At 39.8% G+C, this 19,672-nt stretch overlaps 1 protein-coding gene across 6 annotated transcripts in view; it reads right to left on the reverse strand.

Annotated features, from left to right (window-relative positions):
- Nucleotides 1-2,563: 2,563 nt before the first annotated feature.
- Nucleotides 2,564-19,672, reverse strand: part of LOC116713566 (fibroblast growth factor receptor 2-like) — a 56,329-nt gene continuing 39,220 nt past the window's right edge. For 5 of the 6 annotated variants that reach the window (XM_032553762.1, XM_032553765.1, XM_032553763.1 and 2 more), the window contains 9 exons: nucleotides 18,782-18,921; nucleotides 15,347-15,468; nucleotides 13,599-13,709; nucleotides 13,313-13,503; nucleotides 12,654-12,776; nucleotides 11,002-11,072; nucleotides 7,357-7,494; nucleotides 6,360-6,465; nucleotides 2,564-4,138 (listed from right to left, as the gene is read on the reverse strand). In XM_032553762.1, the coding sequence (XP_032409653.1) occupies nucleotides 3,974-4,138; nucleotides 6,360-6,465; nucleotides 7,357-7,494; nucleotides 11,002-11,072; nucleotides 12,654-12,776; nucleotides 13,313-13,503; nucleotides 13,599-13,709; nucleotides 15,347-15,468; nucleotides 18,782-18,921 (1,167 nt within the window). In that variant the 3' untranslated portion in view covers nucleotides 2,564-3,973. The remainder of the gene's footprint in view (nucleotides 4,139-6,359; nucleotides 6,466-7,356; nucleotides 7,495-11,001; nucleotides 11,073-12,653; nucleotides 12,777-13,312; nucleotides 13,504-13,598; nucleotides 13,710-15,346; nucleotides 15,469-18,781; nucleotides 18,922-19,672) is intronic. The other variant, XM_032553764.1, reaches the window with a different exon arrangement.

A 19,672-nucleotide genomic window follows, 5' to 3' on the forward strand; every position in this document is an offset into this window, starting at 1 on the left:
TTTGAGACTCTTCATGACAACCTTGCAGAAGCCTTAGTAAATTTTTCCTAAATTATGAAAAGTGTTTAAAAATTTCCTGGTATTTATAATAATAATGTGAGGAAGAAATCTGAGATGTTTTGAAAAGTCGCCTCCTTCAGACTTCCTCCCTGAAGACATGCAGAGTTAAGAATTAAGGGTCAGCGGGTTAATCTTTGGGGCATTAGACGACCAGAAGCCATCCAAACGAAAACTCATTTAAGGGTCCGGCTGAGTGCGGTGGGTCATGTTTATCAGCTTAGGAGAAGAAAAATGTCTCTCAAATTAAATGAAGATGTAAAAATTAAATAAATGTTATGCAGATTTGTGTTAGATTTGCCCCTAAGGATAAATGCCCAAATCTTATCCCATGTTACAGGATGTACTGCATCAAATAAATGCAGGGTGATCTTTGAAAGCATCTTCTGAAAAAAGGACAGTCCTAATCCTCTGTTTGGTGTCCATGGAGTTCAGCCCTCCTTATGTGTACCATCAGCCTACAGCACAATAGACAGTCATTCCAATAAAAGTCTGAAAGCCAGTGTGGATATCCGGCTCTCTTTTTCTCCAAACTATCCCTTTAATGGTTTATCCCGCCACCCTTTCTTTTTTCTTTACCAATCCCCCTCTATTTCTCCATATTCTATGGAAAAAAAAGGAATGTCTCAGACTGCGTTTTCCCTCCCAAGTCTTTTTTTCATGTTCCGGAAACATGAGGAGACACGTCTACTGGAGGGGATGAACCTGCTGGATGAGTGTGTTTGTTCAAAACAAGCTGCACCTTGGTGATAGATAGAGGGGTCTCTGGGTTTATGCAAAAAAAAAGAAAGAAGTTAGTCTATAAAACACTTTGTTTCCTCACTAAATTACAATTTGTTGCAGCTTGCAGCTGCTTGTGGCCCAAATCATAAAACCACGATTTTTATGGATAGCTTCCTTCATGTCAGACTCACATATTTAATCATAGTAACATTTACCATAAAGAGAAAAGGCAAAGACATTAGCTATAGACAATTACAATTTAAAAAGTGATTGAAAATGAACAGCCAGCTCCTCTGTATGGACTCCTGTGGTTTGGACTGAAGCAGAGTTTGGTCAGATAGCTATGAAATTAAATACAGAGATTTATGTTCAACCACAGAGGGAATTTCAGTCACTTTACTGACTTATTGATGTTTCAGACTGTGTAGTCAGCAATTTTTGTTAGAAATGCTTTAGTCTATGGCTAAGCACAAAAATAATCATGCCCCCAGCTGATTAAGGTTTCAAATGATTTATCCAAGACGTTTCTGACAGGAGATGAGACAGGCACCTCCTAAAAGATCACAAAGTAATGTAAAATCAGTATCAGTTTAGAAAATATATATATTCATCACTATTTATTTAGAATTTATTTCATGTTTTTAATAATGGACTTTGTGAAAAATTAATAGGGAAGATGAATTTTAATGTAATCATTAAATGGGAAATCCAAAATAGTAATAAACCTTAGATCTGAATATTTAGGAAAGTAAAAGCAAGGTTTTTGGTTTCTGAAGAATGTATTCACAACTATTGGGCAATAAGTAATTCTATAACTAATTAATTAAAGTAAATCCCAAATTTGCAAGTAGACATTTAGAAAATATATTAATAACTAAGCTTTCCCCATAGGCATAAACATGAAATAACATGTCAAGTCTAACAAACAGGCCTAGATCTATTATGATATGTGTTTACACACAATTTTGAGTGTGTGTCTAAGTTGGAAATGTTTTCATTATTTACACGTAAAATCAGCCATATCATCTTCTGCAGCAGCATAATCTACTTTTTACATTTTTAACATATTGTACTTTTTAATAAACTTTCTATAGGTATTGTGTGTCAAATGAACTGCTTTGCTTAATGTCACAAACTCATGCATTCCTGAATTTCCCCTTTGAGGGACAATAAAGTTTCTATTTCTTCTATCTGCCACATCTGTAATATTGTGCAGGATAGACAACAGGCTCTAAAACAGAGTATGGTCTCATTTACTGCTGCTAATGAAACCCAATACCAGATCTGCTGTGATTAACTTAGATCAAATCAGGTAAATCAGTCGTTCGCTCTGCTGAATTAAATCTGTTCTGATAAGAGGAGATCAATGAGCCCATCCATGAACATATTAGGTAGGAAGGCTAACAAACCGTCTTCGGCTGATCCCTTAGACAGATCGCAACGCAAAGCGGGACCATCATTACAATTACAAGTTTCCTTTTTCATTAATAGAATTGCTTCGACATCATGCCATGAATTAAACATCAATTTAAGTAGATTTAATCTGCATCTGTGCTAAGCTTTCCAGTTTTGCTTTCAATCTGAACAATCCAGATGTGTTCACTTATAGCTCCTTAGCAAATTTGTCCAAGTTCTTGGAGCCTAAAACATGAAATGAAACCAGAATGTACTGTTCAGTAATAACATGAGGTGTATCTTCTTGGTATGTGTACAGAAAAAATGTCACTGGAAGCAGGAGAAACAAAGTCAAAAAGAGCAACTCATAGTCTGAGACAAGCACAGGTAGGTATATTTTCAACATTTATTTTTTGCAAATGCAGCATGAATGCCTGCAAAACAGCATCTTAATGTTGGTCCAGTAGAAAACAAAAACAAAAAACACTTGGTTTAATACTTTGTTTTTCATATTTCAATTTTGTCCTAGGAATTTTGAGTGTATCTTTGTTTCAAATGAGGAAGCAGATTGCACGTAGACATTTTCAAATTATTATGTCTTTTACTTATATATAAATATCCAACGAATTTCATTTCAACCGCGGCAAAAAAAAAAAAAAGAGGATAGAAATGGCATCAATATCTAAATACAAAAAGGATTAGATGACTATAAAATGTACAGTTTTTAAATTTTTTTTAACTTAATATTCACATTCATGTATAAAACTTACAAAATCTGGATCTCTCCAAATTTCTAAAAATAGAACCTTTCTGTTAACTGGTGAAGGATTATTTTTAAATTACCATAAGTTTAACGGATTATTCCATATCATCAGCATTAATGTAATCATTTCCACCATCTTGTTGCTGGTTTTTTTTGTACTTTTTTGATTCATTTTTTAAAATATGTAACTCAATAAATTAACATACTAGCGCAGTCCCTGAAAGCCAATACTTAACTGTGTTACTGAGAAAGTGTGTGTGTGTGTTTAACAAAGGGTGTGTGAGGAGAAATATAGGACATCTGTCAGCATAACCTGCCTCATAAATGGGAGCAGGGTGTGGAGGTGGGGGTTGTTTCCAAGTCCATACAAAAAATAATTCATAGTAAATATATAATATATTTTTATACATATTTGAATATATTTACAAATATAGCCAGCACTTTTCATTATATTGTGGATTCTTTTTCCAGAATAATCAGGGAAGTTTATCTAGAGAACTGGAAAAAAAAAAGATGCACCAATATTACAAAATTAACAAGAAAAGTTTTTATATCTGCTCTCCTTGTATTCCTGTTTTGTTAGTCGGTGCTCCATATGTGAGTCCCTTTTTCCTATTTTCCTAGTTTCATGTTTTCTTCTTCCTTTGTTTGTTTTTCAGTTCATACCAGTCCATACATTCCTCCAGGAGTAAACAAGTCTTGGAATGCCAGCCACTGCTACTTGATCACCAAGCAAGTAGTGCTATGGAGCTTCTGGGTAGGAAGATGAGAACCAAAAGATGAGAAAAAGCTGCGTGTTTACATGAGAGAGGAAGAGGAGGCCTCAGGGAATGTCAGTTCATCCAGTCAGTATAAAGGAGCTTCCGTAACGCGCTCCGTCCCCTCCGTTAAGACCTCAAGTGTTCTGTGTTGGTGTGTGGCAGTGCTAGTCCCCGATCGGGTCAGTTTCAGAGAAGGTGTCTGTGCTCATTGTGTTCAGCGACTCTGAGGTTGGGGCAGGCCAAAAGTTGGCTCAGGGTCTGAGCCGGCAGAGGCTCATCTCTTGGCGTTCCCGTTGATGTGCTGGTACTTGGGGAGGCAGGGCTCGTCCGGCAAGGGGTCGTGGGAGAACACGGAGTCGTCGCCGGAGGAGCAGGAGCTGCGAGTGTCAGGGAAGCTGGGGGAATACTGCTCCGTAGGCGCACACAGGTCCAGATATTCCTGAGGACGCAGATAGAGGAGAAAAAGAGTGAATCTAAATTTAGACAAACAAAAAAAAAGTTTGCACAGGATCAAAAGCAAACAGGAGAAAATAAATTGAGAGCTGAAACCGGGTCAGCAAGACCAGGGACTTTCCAGAGGAGGACTGGAAAAGGGCGGGGGGGGTGAGAACAGTATCACCTTCATAATGATATTTATCTGAACCATACCAAATCACCCTGGGAGGATATAAAAAATGGCAAAGAAAAATAGTCTTCAACTGGATACTGCATGAAAATATTTGTAGAAATAATAGGTAATAAATCGAATCTCAGGCTGCTGTCTGATCCAGCAGAGCTAATAAGAAAAGAAAGTTGACCTGATCGCACAGCAGAGCAGTTCAAGATGGGTTGGATGTTGAGAGCAAAACTGGCAGTTTATGTGGAAAAACTGTGAGCCAGCCAAGACATGAACCTGAACTGACAGGCAGGACAAGCAGAACATGAAAACAAAAGGCAGCCAAAGGACTTATTAGCTCTGAGGGAGCTGCAAAAATCCACAACTCAGGTGGGAGAGTCTGTTCACAGGGAAACCATTAGTCATTTATGGAAGAAAGTGATCTGGTCAGTTTACATGAATGTTAATCTTTCTGGCAGAGACACTGAAAACAATGTGAACCTGAATCCCTGCCTGAACATATACAGTCAAAAAGGGTGGCAGTAGCATCATGCTTTAGGATCGCAAGATGACGGGATTCGGCCAGCTGTTCTCAAGCCAAACATTGTAAACTATGTATATACTTTTCTGTAACAAAGGAACTGCTAGTGGACAACTACTAATATTTTAATTTTCATCTCCTAAAGAAGCAGAAAGAGGCTTCTGTTAAGTTTTAGGAGCAGGATTGTTTCCAAAGTCTTGCAGGGAAGGCTGAACATCTGGAAGTTTTTAAAATTAAATTTGAAACTTGAGTTTTAAATTGATAATTAAGATTGAATTCAAGACTTTTTCAGACCATGCATACAACGCATAATTCAACAGAATGTTTCTGATTGAATATTAATGTGTTTAATAAAAGGCCTAGTCAAAGTCCAAATATTTAATTTGAATTCACATGAGTTAAAAATTGATGTTTGTAGAGGCTCTTCATCAAATCCTATTGAGTTTTAGCTATTTGGCAAATAAGAAGGGCAAAAAATTTATACTTTGAGTGTGATGTTACCCAAAAAGATTTGTAGCTGAAATTGCTCAGAGAACTCATACAGACTGACTACAAAAGCATGTAACAATTTTCAGATTCATATTTGGCTGAAAACCACATCTTACTTTCCTTCCGCTTCACTATTTAGCAATACTCTGTTAGTCGATCAGAAAAACAACGTATAGGAATACTTTAGCAGTCGTAGCAAAACATAATTTCCATAAATTCTCTTGGAAACTGGGGAACAATATACTGGCCTTCTACTGCATCCTCTCCCATAACTTCAGTCAAAACAGATCTGAAACCTGGCCCTGAAAAGCTTGACATAAACAACAGGAGATGGTTTGAAAAGAATCAAGAAGCTGGCAGAGCTCAGCTAACCGCCATGAAAAAGGAAAGATGAAAACCTCCAGAAATCCTGTTATTAATTTTTGACTCAGTAGTCTTGTGAAGATGTTTGTGTCTGTTGAGGCCCCCTTTTTCCCCTCTGCTTGTCTTTAATGGCTGTTGCTGGGTCTCATTGTGTGGATGAAGAGTTTTTGGGGTTTTGTAGAAAAAGAGCACTGGCTTCCATTTTCCCAGCTCAACACGAAAAGGCTCATATTACTAAAGATCTCCACATCTGCCAGCGGTTTGGGGTAGAGGTGAAGGAAGGGGGGAGAAAAAGGGGCAGGAAAGGGGAGCTTTATTACATTTCAAAAGTTCGAACTCATAGTTGGGGATTTTAGGGAGACAAAGAAGGGAATGGAAAAAGGGCAACGAGGCATCAATGTGACGACTGGACTGCAGCAGCTATGCTGAGCAACGATCGGATCATCCAGTCATTTCTCAGCAATGGGCCTCATGTCAACCAGGCTCCATAAACCTTCTGGCAATGCTCAGCCAAACCTGGTATGGTCCTGCATGTATCATATTTTGATGTTTCATCACAATTAAATGTCTGTTTGGAAGGAAGGTACATGAATTGGCATAAATTGTGACCACCCAAAGCGAATGAGTTAACAGAGGAGGTTCTGGAGAGGTGTGAAAACCAGCTAGACTCACCTCATTAGTGTTCAGGGTGAGGATTCGATCCAGGTCCTCCACTAGCTGCTTGAAGGTTGGTCTCTGCGATGGGATGGCGTGCCAGCAGTCCTTCATCATCATGTACCTGAGTGAGAAGATATCGTTTTCATGAGGAGTACACCATGGAATGATAACACCGGTACTTTTTCCCTACTTTGTGTTGGTGGACAATTTGTGTTGGGCTAGTCGTTCCTGAATGCAAGTTCTGAGACTGGATTTTATTTAGGTGGATCAAAGTACAGAGGGGTTACACCAAAAGTATGTCACTTTTCAGCTTGCTATGTGTAAAACAATATGGAAACAACTTCATAATAATGTTTTATTGTGAAGTTTATGTTGAACTATTTAGGTGATTTCTAAATGCAAATTGTTGCACTAGATTTTATTCATCACTATCGCAAATTGTATTCCTACAAATTTGGGAAAACAAAATGTCCACTTCACTCCAATACAGAACTGTTCATTATTTTGTGGTAAACCAAGTGAGTAACCTCCAGATGATTGGGCCGAATTAGATATTTCTTTTTACGGGTATCAATGTAAAAGAGGCTGATAACAAATTTATGTCACACTATTCCTATTTTTACTAGTAAAAAATGTTGTCACTTTACAGTCCTTATGTAAAATCCTTAGATATTATAATGAGGTTTGTTGTTGTAATATGAAAAATGTTCAAACATGTGAATACCTTTCTAAGGCACTTTAATGAGTCAAGAATACCAATATCTGATTTGTCTGCCATGTTTGTGCATTTCTCTGTGTATTCTGCCTTTGTTCCTTCACTTCCGAGGCCTTGTTGAGAATTGAGAAACTGTTGGTAAATGATCCCAGTTGTACAGATGCCTGACAGAGTCGCAGAGGCATTTATCAAATGCAAACGAGTCTCTCACGGACTCCAAAGGCAACAATTAATGCTAATTCAGAATATGGATTGGTTGGAAACAATTTGGATTTTGGTGAAAAGTATTAAACTTACAGCTCATTGGTGCAGTTTCCAGGCTTGTCCATGCGATGTCCCTCTTTGAGCAGCTTGAAGAGCTCTTCTACAGGAATGCCGGGGTAGGGTGAACCCCCTAGGGTGAAGATCTCCCACATCAGCACCCCAAATGACCAGCTAGTGGGGAAAACAGGAAATTTACATGCTTTATTTGCAGAAAAGATGTGGAAAGGTGAGATTTGTATGTAAATCAAAAAAGAATCCATTATATGGGAGCATTGGGACCACTTGGCAGATGATTTTCATCCTTTCAGCTGATTAATGGATAGAGGAAATGCAATTCAGTAACATCAGTGGTGTCAATGCCCACTTTCTGTCCTCTAGTGACTTGTGGTGCAAAGCCGCTGGCAGTGTTGCTCGACTCTGATCTCAATGACGCCTTTTGTGCCCAGCTGGCTGGTTACAGAGCCTGGCATTGTCCAGTCGCACCAAACCAAAGCAAACACTGGACCACCCACAGCAGACAAAAGAGAAATAATCAACAAAAGACGTCCAGAGGCGGAGGTGGTGACTACTAATCATTAACTGCTTCCTTGCCTCAACTTCCTGTTGTTGAGCTCCACTTCTCAAATGTTAACTCTTCCTACGGTGGCTTCATTATTGATGCAAACTAAAGGGGTGCATTATTTTGTGCAACATATTGTGCATTACCACAGACTTCAATCATACTGAGCACATGAGTGGTTCAGCAAGAAAAGTCTGCAAAGACATGAAGGTAGGGCATTTATCATTTCTTTCATCTGTTTACACAATCAGCTGGCCAGGTCGGTTCTCTCCTCTATCAGTGCTTTGCATCTGAGCCCTTGTTGACACACTCGCCTCTCCTTTCTGTGACATTTTGTAACCATTACTCAGCTTGTTTAGCCGTCCAAGATGGTGTCCACCTGCAAGCAGCCATGACTTACAAAAATAAACACACAAACTCGGGGGGCTACTTAGCTGACCTGGCATGCTGCCTTAGTGGAGAGCAAAGCACTTATGTGTTTCAGCCAGCTTCAAACATAGATTATGTTTATGCGAGTCATTTAATTAATGAATGCCTCTGTGTAAACAAGGTTAGGACTGAGGACTCATCCATAGCTCATCACATTTAAGTCATAATGTTACGTCATATGCTTCTCCTGCAGGACTTTCTCATTGCTGCCTAAAGGAAACGTACATGTGAATAGTAAAACTATATTGTGTAAATTGGTGGATTACTAGAGATGCACACAAATTTGGCTGGTGAATGGAAACAAAAATCCAATCTACAGCTCAGCCGACCCAGACTGTTGGACAGTCAGTTTGAAAATATGGAATGCATTCTTTATTCAGACAGTCTTTGCAGTAAATGCACCATGACTAAGTGATAATAGGTCTCACTAACTACAACATTCTTTTACTATAGAGGTTGTGACTGAAGGAAGAAGAGTTAAAGGTTTTAAGATTGGTTGGTATCTTTTCCTGTTCTGGTTCTTGACTGAACCAAACCAAAGTGCTATACGGTTGCACTAAGAAAAACGATTCTAGGGTGTATCTGAATCATGAACTACAGACTCCAGAACATTCAGTCTGCTTGGCTGACGAAGGATCTGGCCTACAAAGAGCTGAAATGAGTGAAATGTGTGAAATTTGTTTTATTCAGATTTATTCCCGCCTTTGCCTTGATGGAAATCCTGTCTCCCTCTTCTTCTGCTACAGCTACAAAGACAAAAATCTTCAGACACTAGACCCGCCCTCTGAATCTGGGTAAAATAAGGACACATATGTGGGATGAATTTGGAGATGTCTTTAAATTTGGACACCCTTTTTGTTGCATTGCTGTGACTTAATTGGCTGTTTAATGATGCAGCTCCTGAATTTGGACCCACAAGTCAGATTAACCACTTTCACTCTTTGGTGTGGAAGCAGTTACCAAAAGAAGAGCATTACAATTAGGTTATTTTCATCTCCTGGGAAGAGTTTGAAAATCAAGTCAGAGAAAACATAAAAGGTGTAATGAGCTTTACACTTCAGGAACAGGAAGTGTTCACTGGATGACAGTAGTTGCTCTTTTTATCCTTTTGAGCATTCAAACCTGTTCTATCATGGTGTGTGATGAATTTGTAAATGTTGGCATTCTTTAGAAAATCTTAAGAGTTAAGACAAGTATCAATGGTCTCTAGGGAATACAAGAATCGACTCCGGTTTACAGTTCTGATGCTGACATCCTAAAATGTCATCTCAGCATGTATACCCTGTATTACAGCAACTCATACAATGTGATGTAACGCTTCTCCAAACAAATAGTTTATAATAGCTCAAAGCTAACAAAAAAAATGAACTGCTGTTAATAATATTTACAATAGTAAAATTAATGCTAGTTAAAGTTCCATAAAAAAACAAGGTTGGAAATTGGCCACTAAAACTGATCTGTGGATCTCCAGTGAAGCTGAAATCTGGCTCTCTGCACTTGAGCTGCAATCCTCCGCTCATACCTACACTCTCCAGAGCTGCTCCTCTGAGCTCATTTGTTACAACCACAGAGGGGGGAGTGTCATTGCAATTCATGTATTCATTTAATCTGATGTCATGTATAGATCGCCTGTGCCTTGTGCTGTTTGATTCAGCTCCACCTCCTCCCGCACACGCACAAAAAGCCAATTACTAAATGTGAGTGATGAATCGTAATTAGGGGTGAGCCAATACAGAGCACTGCAGCGACACAAACACACACACGCTCCCTTTCTCCTTAGCTCTCCCGTGTTATTGATTGGAGAACATGAAGGACGTGGTGTGTGTACACAGATACTTTATGTGCACACAACGACCGCAGAGGGAAACCAACTTAAAGCACTTTCCTTACGTTAATTGAGATGTTTTGTGCGCTACTGGTGTTTGGCTTAAGTGCACATAGCGAAAACCTCCTTTTGCTAGGGTCAGCATGCAAGGCATTTATCTAATTGCCACATGCGCTTTTCTGCCGCCAGTGTCTGGAGCAGAAACTTCAAACAACGCTGTCAGGACGCATGAGACTCAAACACCAAAAATAGAGGGATGCTCTCGCTTTGTTCTGTTTTTAGAATGAATACTCTTGATCTTAAATAAAACGAGGAAGAGACAGAGACGGGTCAACGATTCACATACCAGATGAAAGAAAGAATGCTGGAATAAAAGAGGAAGAGGGGGAGTTATTTTGATGGTGGAGCCAGTCCAAAAACGATGAGCAGCAGCATGTATAGAGTTTTGCTGAATGAGGAGAAGAGAGCGAACAGGGGGAGAGAGTGAATGTAGGCCTGAAGCATTGTTGTGTTCAGACATTGGGTAGAGGCCCGAAAAGGTGGGGAGACTTCCGAGCCGAGCCGGAGAAGCAGGAGGAGAGGAGGGGAGGGGTTCTGGTGGGCTTCGGGCTCCTTCCAGATTCTTTGAAGCCAGTCAGATTAGTAACACAGCATTGGCTACAAGTCTAGCGTGAAATCCTCACTTTTGCCACAGACTGTCCAACACCGGTTCCCTATAGCCAATCACCCCGCAGTACCCGAAACCCCCCCCCATCCAAAAATCCAAGATAGCACAAAAAAACTTCATCTCACTTAAATCTGATTGCACAAACAAGGAGCAGTGATCGCACACGCCACACTAGCTTGTCTGTAGCCTTGTACTCACACATCGCTCTGGTGCGTGTAGACCCGGTCAAAGAGCGCCTCTGGAGCCATCCATTTAACCGGGAGACGACCCTGAAAACGCAAACACAGAGGAGGAAGGTTAACTGAAAACCAAGCCATAAGCAATCCTTGGAGTCCTTATTCCGGGCCTCATCAGCATCTTTACAATTATTCACTAAAAAAAGACTGAAATGTGAGAAGAGCCTCGGGATTAAGGATGTAAAAGAAGCGCCTGTCTGGGAGGGGAATTCCCAACGGAGCGTTTATGCTGTTTAAGCAACAGAGGTGATAAACAGGGTCACGGATAAAGAAGAGTTTATCTCTGTGTGCCATTAAAACAGGCCGAGAGGCTAAGCATTCTTGGCAAGGTCAAAGTGTACATTACGTTAATGGTAAACCTAATTTCAAGAGCTGAATTAACTAACTTATAGGTTCAGAGCTTTATTACTACTCACATTAACAAGACATCATATAGTCCACTAAAGTTAAAGTTTTTCTCATCTGGTCATTTTACTGCCAGATCTCATGAGCGCACAAGGAGTTTGAATCATCTGCCGACCCACTCTTCCACCTGAGGTGTGGATCTCTCCAGCTGCTCCAGAGTTACTATGGGTCTTTTGACTGCATCTCTGATTATTGATCAGATGTTCAAAGCTTGGAATATTGTTTTATAATCAAATGCAGCTTTAAAATTCTTCACAATTTTCTCCCTGGTGAGCTGTGTTCCTTGCTCTTCATGTTTGTTCACCAGTGTTCTTTAACAAATCTCTCAGGCATTAAGAGAACAGCTGGATTTATATTGAAATCAAATTACACACAGGTGGGCTTTGTTTAATAACTGGGCAACTTCTGACAGGGTTATTGGTTACATTTTAATTGGGCATATCATGGTTAATAGGGGTTGAACACAAACACACACGAGTCTCTTTGAGATTTTTATCTACAATAAAACTGTATATTATCTTTGTGTTTATAACACGATAAAATGGTCTGAATAACTTTGCAGTGCAGAATACATATAGTTTATAAAACAAAAGCAAAGTAGACATTAACATTTTATTTTGTGGCACCAAAGAATAAAAAGTAAAAATTGATGGCTCAGTCAGATCCTAAAAGATCATCGCTGGAGCCGTGGTTATTGTCCCGGTGCTCACCTCCATCATCATCGTCAAATATTGTTGTGGTTGTCAGCTAGTTCTCAGCATGATCGTGCATGCAGTGAAAAGGCAGTCATGCATATTAAATGAGGATGTGCAGGCTGCGCTGCTCTGTGGTGGGAAAGAAAGACACCACTGGGCCACTATGGAGATGTCAGTTATGTTTAGTCTGCTCCCTCTCGCCCCCCGACTCTCTCTCTCCGTGTCTCTTTCGGGGCTAATTGTGTAAATGTTGATGAAACCAAAAGAACAAGAGACTGAGGGGGTAAACTAGGCATGGTCCGGAGAAGCACTACATTCAGAGCCTGCCTGGGAACCTGTAGCTTCTGCCAAGACACCAGCAGAGGAAAGGGGTGAAGCAGAAAGACGAGGGGAGGGAAAAACACAGAGAAAAGCCTAAACCATGTGAGCGGATTTCACACTGTTTGCAAAAAACACTCTATAACCTAACAACCTAAACCTTTCAGAGTGCAGCATGCATGTTGTGAGAACTTACATTGGTTGTCTTTTTATAGTAGTCAATGTTGTGGACATCCCTGGCCAGGCCGAAGTCAGCGATCTTCATGACGTTACTCTCAGTGACCAGGACATTCCTGGCTGCCAGGTCTCTGTGTATACACTGGGATGGAAACAGTGGAAAAATGAGGTAAGAGGAAGAAAACTGGGATGGTCAAAGTGAGGGAAAAAAGTAAAAGCAGGAGAGGGGTCAGGTCCATAATTATTTGGACAAATACACAACCCCACACAAGAACATGGCTGGAGATGATTCATACATAGTCATGTATACTGTAAATATGTAAAGACCAAAGTATGTGTGCGTGTCAGACAGTCACATTCCAACAGTGAGAGAGAGCGTGAGGCTGCATTTGGCCAACATGGCTGTACCCCCATTGTGAGAACCTCTCAATTCTTCTGCACAGAGGGGCTTTTGTCGTGCAATGGGAGACAATACAGGGATTGGGGCAGGGGGTACGAGTAGTGTTTTCAGGGGACCATGTTCCCACAGGGACGCACAAACAAGCTTCCAACGTAAAACCCTCCTGGATGCTGTTGTTAAGCCCTAAGTACTGAGTACTGGCACCGAGATGTGTCCAAGTAGCCAGAGGGCTGGAAGGTTGATGTGAAAGTAGGACGTTTCGTCTGTCCTCCCCTTACCTTTTGAGATGCGAGGTACTCCATGCCCCGTGCCACCTGATAAGTGCAGGAGACGAGATCTTTGAAGGTGAGCAGTTCATCGGAGACACGGGCGATATCGTAGGAGTACTCCATGCCGGGAGGACGGCGGGCTCTGAGGTACTCTCTGAGGTTGCCTTTGGAGGCATACTCTACTATCACATATAGGGGACCTGTACAAGCACAAGTCACAACAAAACGGTGTTCAAACCCTATCTTGAACAGAATGTATGTAATGTATATTAAATTAAAATATTGTTCCCCTCACCGTCTTGTGTGCAGGCTCCCAAAAGGTTGATGATGTTCTTGTGTTTGCCGATCATCTTCATCATTTCCATTTCTGACACCAGGTCAGAAAGGTCCTTTTCTGTGGCATCGTCTAACAACAGAGAAATTTATAATCAGAAAAATAGACACAACAAGCGTCTCTCTTTAACTCTTTGACTTTAAACTAAAAGTGTGTCCAGTTCCACAGAAACTTGCCTGGAAGGTGATTGTGATTAGGCCGGGATGACAGACATCGTTGGCTAAAGTTACAGCTTCTCACATAGAGTGCAAAGGCTTTCAGAGGTAAAAGAAAGGGTGACGTGGGAAATAAACTTCATTGAAGACAGTGGAAGTTTACCAATACACTAAGATAGTCAATGCGGCATTGCGTGCATTCTTCAGTACCATTACAGCAACTTGAGTCACTGTTAAAATGACTCTACAGTGGAGGAAGGTATACAGGACCTCTGCTGTACCTAATCTTACTGTGCCTTGCAATCCCAAACCAGTCCAGCTCCCTTCTCCTGCTTTCATTAATCACAGCAGCTCTCTTAATGTGACTTGCCTCATTGTTTAGATGCTGACTGAGCGCTACCCAACTGCTGCGTTGGGGTCAGGTATGCGACCGCCCCTAACCCTTACCTATCTGACCCACCTTCCTCAAGCCGTCAGTCAGCAGCCACCAATAACAAGTAATAATGCCAGCCTAAGGCTCCACCTTGCACCTTTGCTGAACCCCAGACTGCAACATGAATCAGCTAAAGAAACGTTCTTATTTCAAGACAGAATGAAGCAGAGTAAATCTAAGCCCACAGGTCTGACCTCAAGTCAGATGTTTAAGAATGAAGTGAGACTTTGATGGTGCAACAAACAGAGACTAGATACAATATAAGATATATCATTTTACATCATATCACTCCTACGTGTTTAAATCATTTTATTAAAATGCAAGCCTAATTGGTCTGAGTTTAATCTGGAAATATGGAGTATACCATAAATCAGTCCTGCCCTTAGCCCCATGCTGCACACTGCTAGTCAGCTGGATGTCTGGAAATATATTCTTTAACTTTGCTTATCTTTTTTCTGATTTTGTTGTTATAGCTGTTATATTTTGTTGTGTTTGTGATTGTTGCAGTGATTGTGGTGGGTGTTGGTAGTGTTGCCCTTCTCTTTCTTTTGCACTTTTAGTCATTTCACATCTGACTTTTTTGAGGTTTAAAATGGTGCCGTGTACCATGGGTCATGCGATCATGTGTCAGGTTGTTATGTTTTACCACTTTGATAATTGGTTTTACATGATTTCAAACCACTTTTCTTTACTCTACCTAAAGAATTTTCATACTATCAAAAACAATTGCACATGAAGTTTTTATCTCCATTTGTCTCTATAAATTATGCAAATACTTAAATAGGACTGGTAGGGTTTTATTAACTAAATTTAAAATTTCCAGGTTCAAAATAAGTAAGAATGAGTAAAATTATAATGTGTGTTGCAAATAATTCAGTGGGGTGAACTGAATATCCCCTTTTGTAGAACAAAACCCAACTTGGCGTATTGAGTAATGTTTACCCAATACGCCAGGACAGGATGTTAAAAACTGCTGTTGAAAAAGTACATTTGGCAAGCTAAGACACTTTCCAAATATATTAAGACATTGAAATCTTCTTCTAATTACTGTGATAACAATGAAACTGTGGTATTTTAACTCATGGTTAATGCACAGCAGAATCTCATAGAAATCCACTCACCTTTCAGCATCTTCACTGCAACAGTGACCGCCTCCTTGGGTTTGTCCTTATCGATGCCCAGAGCTTCGGCCATCACAACTTGACCGAAGCAGCCTTCACCCAGAGGTTTGCCAAGAGTCAACCTAAAATAAAATACAACATTTAAAAATAAAATAAAAAAACAACTGGACACTGATAAGTTCAAACTGTCCACATAATAGGCCTTGCACTAACTCCCACTCTCCAGATATAAAGCAGGAAGAAGTGTGGGATCAAGATAATTAATGAAACCAGGCACATAGCCACACCCATCTTTCATCCTTTCTGTATTTCAATCAGGTTCTGTTTGTGGGAGTGCTTCTTTGGCTTGATGAAGTTTTTGCCAGAACAGTAGGTAAGAAGACACACATGGCAGAGATAATCTCTTAATAAACCTGAGTTGAGCCACTCTTTTGTAAACTATTTATCCTGTCTTGGCATGTTCCAGTATACAATTATAAGTCTTTGCAAAGGAGCAGCTCAGCCCTGACATATTAGCCTGTGATGGATGAATTTCTGCCTTTCTTTTGCAACTAAGAAGTGCTGATGAACCTTTTATTTTTACAATACCAGCAAACTGCAAAGCAGCTCTAGGTAAACCAGATTGGATTGAGAGTCTGCAAACTTCAATTCTCAATTAGCTTAAGGTGTTAGATTTTGACAGATGAATGAATATGCTTTGATTTAAACCAATCCATTAGAACTCGGGCTGTTTCGTGACGCTCCACCCTCCTCCCAAGTCATTTGCAGCCTCAAACAGGTTTTTCTTCCAGCATTGTCCTGTATTTATCACCACCTAAAGTATCCTCCCTATAACTATGTCCTGCGTTGCTCCTTCATAGGTTTGTGGCTACTCTTTCCATTCTTTGTGAGCTGCCAAAAATTTGGAATAATGCTTTGTAAAATAAACCAGCTTTAAACTTTTTCACAACTTTCTCCCCAACCTCTTCTGTCTTCCTTGGTTTTTATGATCCTGTTTGTTCATTAATGTTCTCTAACAAACCTCTGAAACTTTTGAAGAACAGTTGAATTTATTCTGTTTATTTTGAGTCTACTCACTAATTAGGTGACTTGTGAAGACAATTTATTTTGGGCTGTCATCATAAGGGGGCTGAATGCAAACGCAAGTCGCCCTCTTTAGATTTGCTTTGTTAAACAAAACGTTGAAAACCATGTATCTTTTCTACCTATGTTACATGTTACATGCCTGTTACATACAATCTCAATGAAATAAAAGAAAGTTGGTGATTATCATAACATGTGGAAACGCTTAAGAGGTGGAAATATTTTCTGCATATTTTAATTGTTAGCCATGCCATGGGGTTTGATATTTAACTTTACTACATGTTCTCTTGTGACTATTCAGAGCTGAAGCACCGGTCAGGCCCCTGAACATGCCATATAACTTGGTGCTTTTTATTTTGATTGACCTAAGTTGGTCCCTCGCCTCATAAAGCCCACTGTCCACGCTATCTAAACATTCACAGCACAGCGCTAAGCCGAGAGGCCTGAGGCTGGCGCCCTGCGGTAGTAACACAATCCCCTATCTGTCCACTCACACTTGCCACACTCAATGGCAGGCATTCTGTCCATCCGGCCACACATAATGGATGTTATTTTTTTCCTCAGCCTAAACCACAAAAGTTAGCATTCCTCAGCATTTTACAATCCCAACATGATCCTTCAGGCGCTGGAATGACAGGCAGGGCATAAAGACCCAAACAGTGAGGAAGACAGAGATTTATTTTTGCAAAGTTATAACAGCCTCCATTTAGCTGGGGTCATGAATTAAAATCATAAATTTAATCAATCCAGCATGCAAACACAAAGTCGAGCATTACATCAGAAGTGCGGTTTTATTGATAAACAATTTCAAATTTTATGAGCCAGGTTTTTGTTTTTTTTCTTTTACAGGCATTCTAACAAAAGCTTCAGGAATTTCCCTTATTCTTTTAAACGCAGAGTCTCGGTTTGTTTTTAAACTTCTCTAACTCTTACTGAAACCTCAGCTGAGCTAATTCCTCTGGTATGACAGAGAGCAAACACTCCTCGCCCAAACATGCAGATGAAAGCTGTGAATGCCAGCCACTAATTAGCACAACTTCACTCTCTACGAAGAACAGAAGCGTGTGATATGGAGTCTTTCGGTGAGGGAGAGAAGGAGGGAAGTTTAGCTGCTCTTCTAATGATGGGGCAAGTTTCACACCAGATGAATCAAAAGCTTTAATCTCACCAGGTGTCAATCCCCAAATGGACAAATATTTTTTAAATTATTTAGCAGCTGTTTTAAAGCACTAAACGCCGTAAACAGGTAGTGCCCGCAGTCTCCGATTCCAGATTTCACTGTTAAGAGGATCCTTTTTAAAGTGATACAGCTGCCTTTCATTAGATTAAATATGATCTAAAAGTTAACTTATTCCAGAAATTAAATAAAAATAACCTGAAACTCATACATTATATGCATTACATACACACAGAGTGATATATTTCAAGCTTTAACCCACAAAAGTTCATTTTGCAGAGTGTTAGTTCCAAGCATACAACTGGAAAGTTTAGTGGAAGGAAAAAATGTGGGCGAAAAAGGCAGCAGCTTTGAGAGGATTGCGAAGGAAAGCCAGTTAAAATTTCTTTTATTTTTCTTATGCAACATTCGAATGCTTATATTATATTATATTATCTATAATATTATACATTATTAATTATAGTATTAATTTACTATAAACTTTGTTAAACTTTTCAATCATATTTTAATTCATTGACACTGTTGCAAAATATAACTGGTGGCACCTTGGCTACCCTTGGTGGTACTCAGAGGAACTTTGTAGCACAAATTTTTGCAAGGTAAAAACTAACAGACTAACTGTGATGGAAATAAACACTAAAAATCCAAACTTCAGTTGTTGCACTGCAGGATATTTCAATAACTCCCTCTGCAAACTGGAGAGGAAAACTGCGAACCAAGAATAAATGCTGGAGGTTACTTCTGCTGTGTGCCATTTACATCTCAACATATTCATTAAAGTATCTTGTGTGCCACTGTGTGTGTGAAAATTAATATTAAGGTAAAAAGCCCTAAAAAAAATTTCACAGCAGAAACCTTCTGATTTGTTTTCATTATGCGTTTAATAATCATGTGTTTGTGACAGGAGTTGCTTTAACCTAAAGGTAGAAGTCTGTTTTGGTCTTTGCCCTTGTTATACTATCTGTTCCTTCTACTGCTAATAAAGTTTAAGAACAACCTGCACCATCCACTTTTAAATTAAAGCTGTAGAGGATCAGCATTTTCTACTATTTCATGTTTTATGCAGAAATCTGCTTTACATAATTATGGCTTTGAAGGCAGAAGACGTACAATTACATGTTGCACTTAATAAAGAACAGAAACTACAACAGTGTGTTTTAACAGGCAACTCTTACCTATCTCTGGCAAATTCCCACAGTGGATCCTGTGGAAGGTCGTACTCAGGGATCGGTTCGTCGGGTGCAGAGCTCCGCCGCGTTGTGATTCGCACCAGGGGGGTGTTTGAGTTCATGGATGAGCTTGAATCTGCCGACACCTATAGGAAAAAAAGATATTGGCTGATCACTGTGATCTAGGTTCGTAGGTCAGTTAAAGCTCCAAGGCATCACTAGAGGAGTTGGAAACCTGAGGCATGAATTTCACTACACAACCTGTAAAATATTCAATCGTGCTTGCTTCCCACAGTGAATGTTTACTAGCCGTGAAGTTTCTCCAAGGCAGAGATTCAATTTCATCTGTGTTAAAGAGGTGAGCAGCTACAATAACTTGATGAATTTGTGTTAATTGCTGGTGAGCCTGGGTCTTTAAGCGACTCCCTCTACACCCTAACCTTACCTTGACTCTGGAATCAGTCTGCTCCACAGAAAGTAATCCAACACTCTCTGAACCTTTTGGTTTCCCTTGAGGTTAAAGAAAGTTTCACATTTGGAAGGAAAAACGTCTGGCTGCAGTTTTCGGCAGCTGTGTTGACTTGAACAGAAATGCATGCCCTCTGAATGAATCTAGGTGTGGATCCCTTGAAATACCTCCACAGTATGTCATCCAAGTACATCTCAATAAATTATGAGATCATTGAAAAGTTAGCTTGTTTCAATAATTCAATCCAACAAGTTAATCTTATGGATTAAAATACATTATACACACAGTGATATATTTAAATCTTTTCTTTCAATTTATATTAGAATATTACATAAAATAATAAAAAAAATGCATTTAACGTATATTTACAAAAATGTAGACATGTTCTGCGCAACATGTCTATAATGGCTGGGGGTCTTTAATATTTT

This window comes from Xiphophorus hellerii, chromosome 22 (genome assembly GCF_003331165.1).
Source record: "Xiphophorus hellerii strain 12219 chromosome 22, Xiphophorus_hellerii-4.1, whole genome shotgun sequence".
In the NCBI taxonomy this organism is placed as follows: Eukaryota; Metazoa; Chordata; class Actinopteri; order Cyprinodontiformes; family Poeciliidae; genus Xiphophorus; species Xiphophorus hellerii.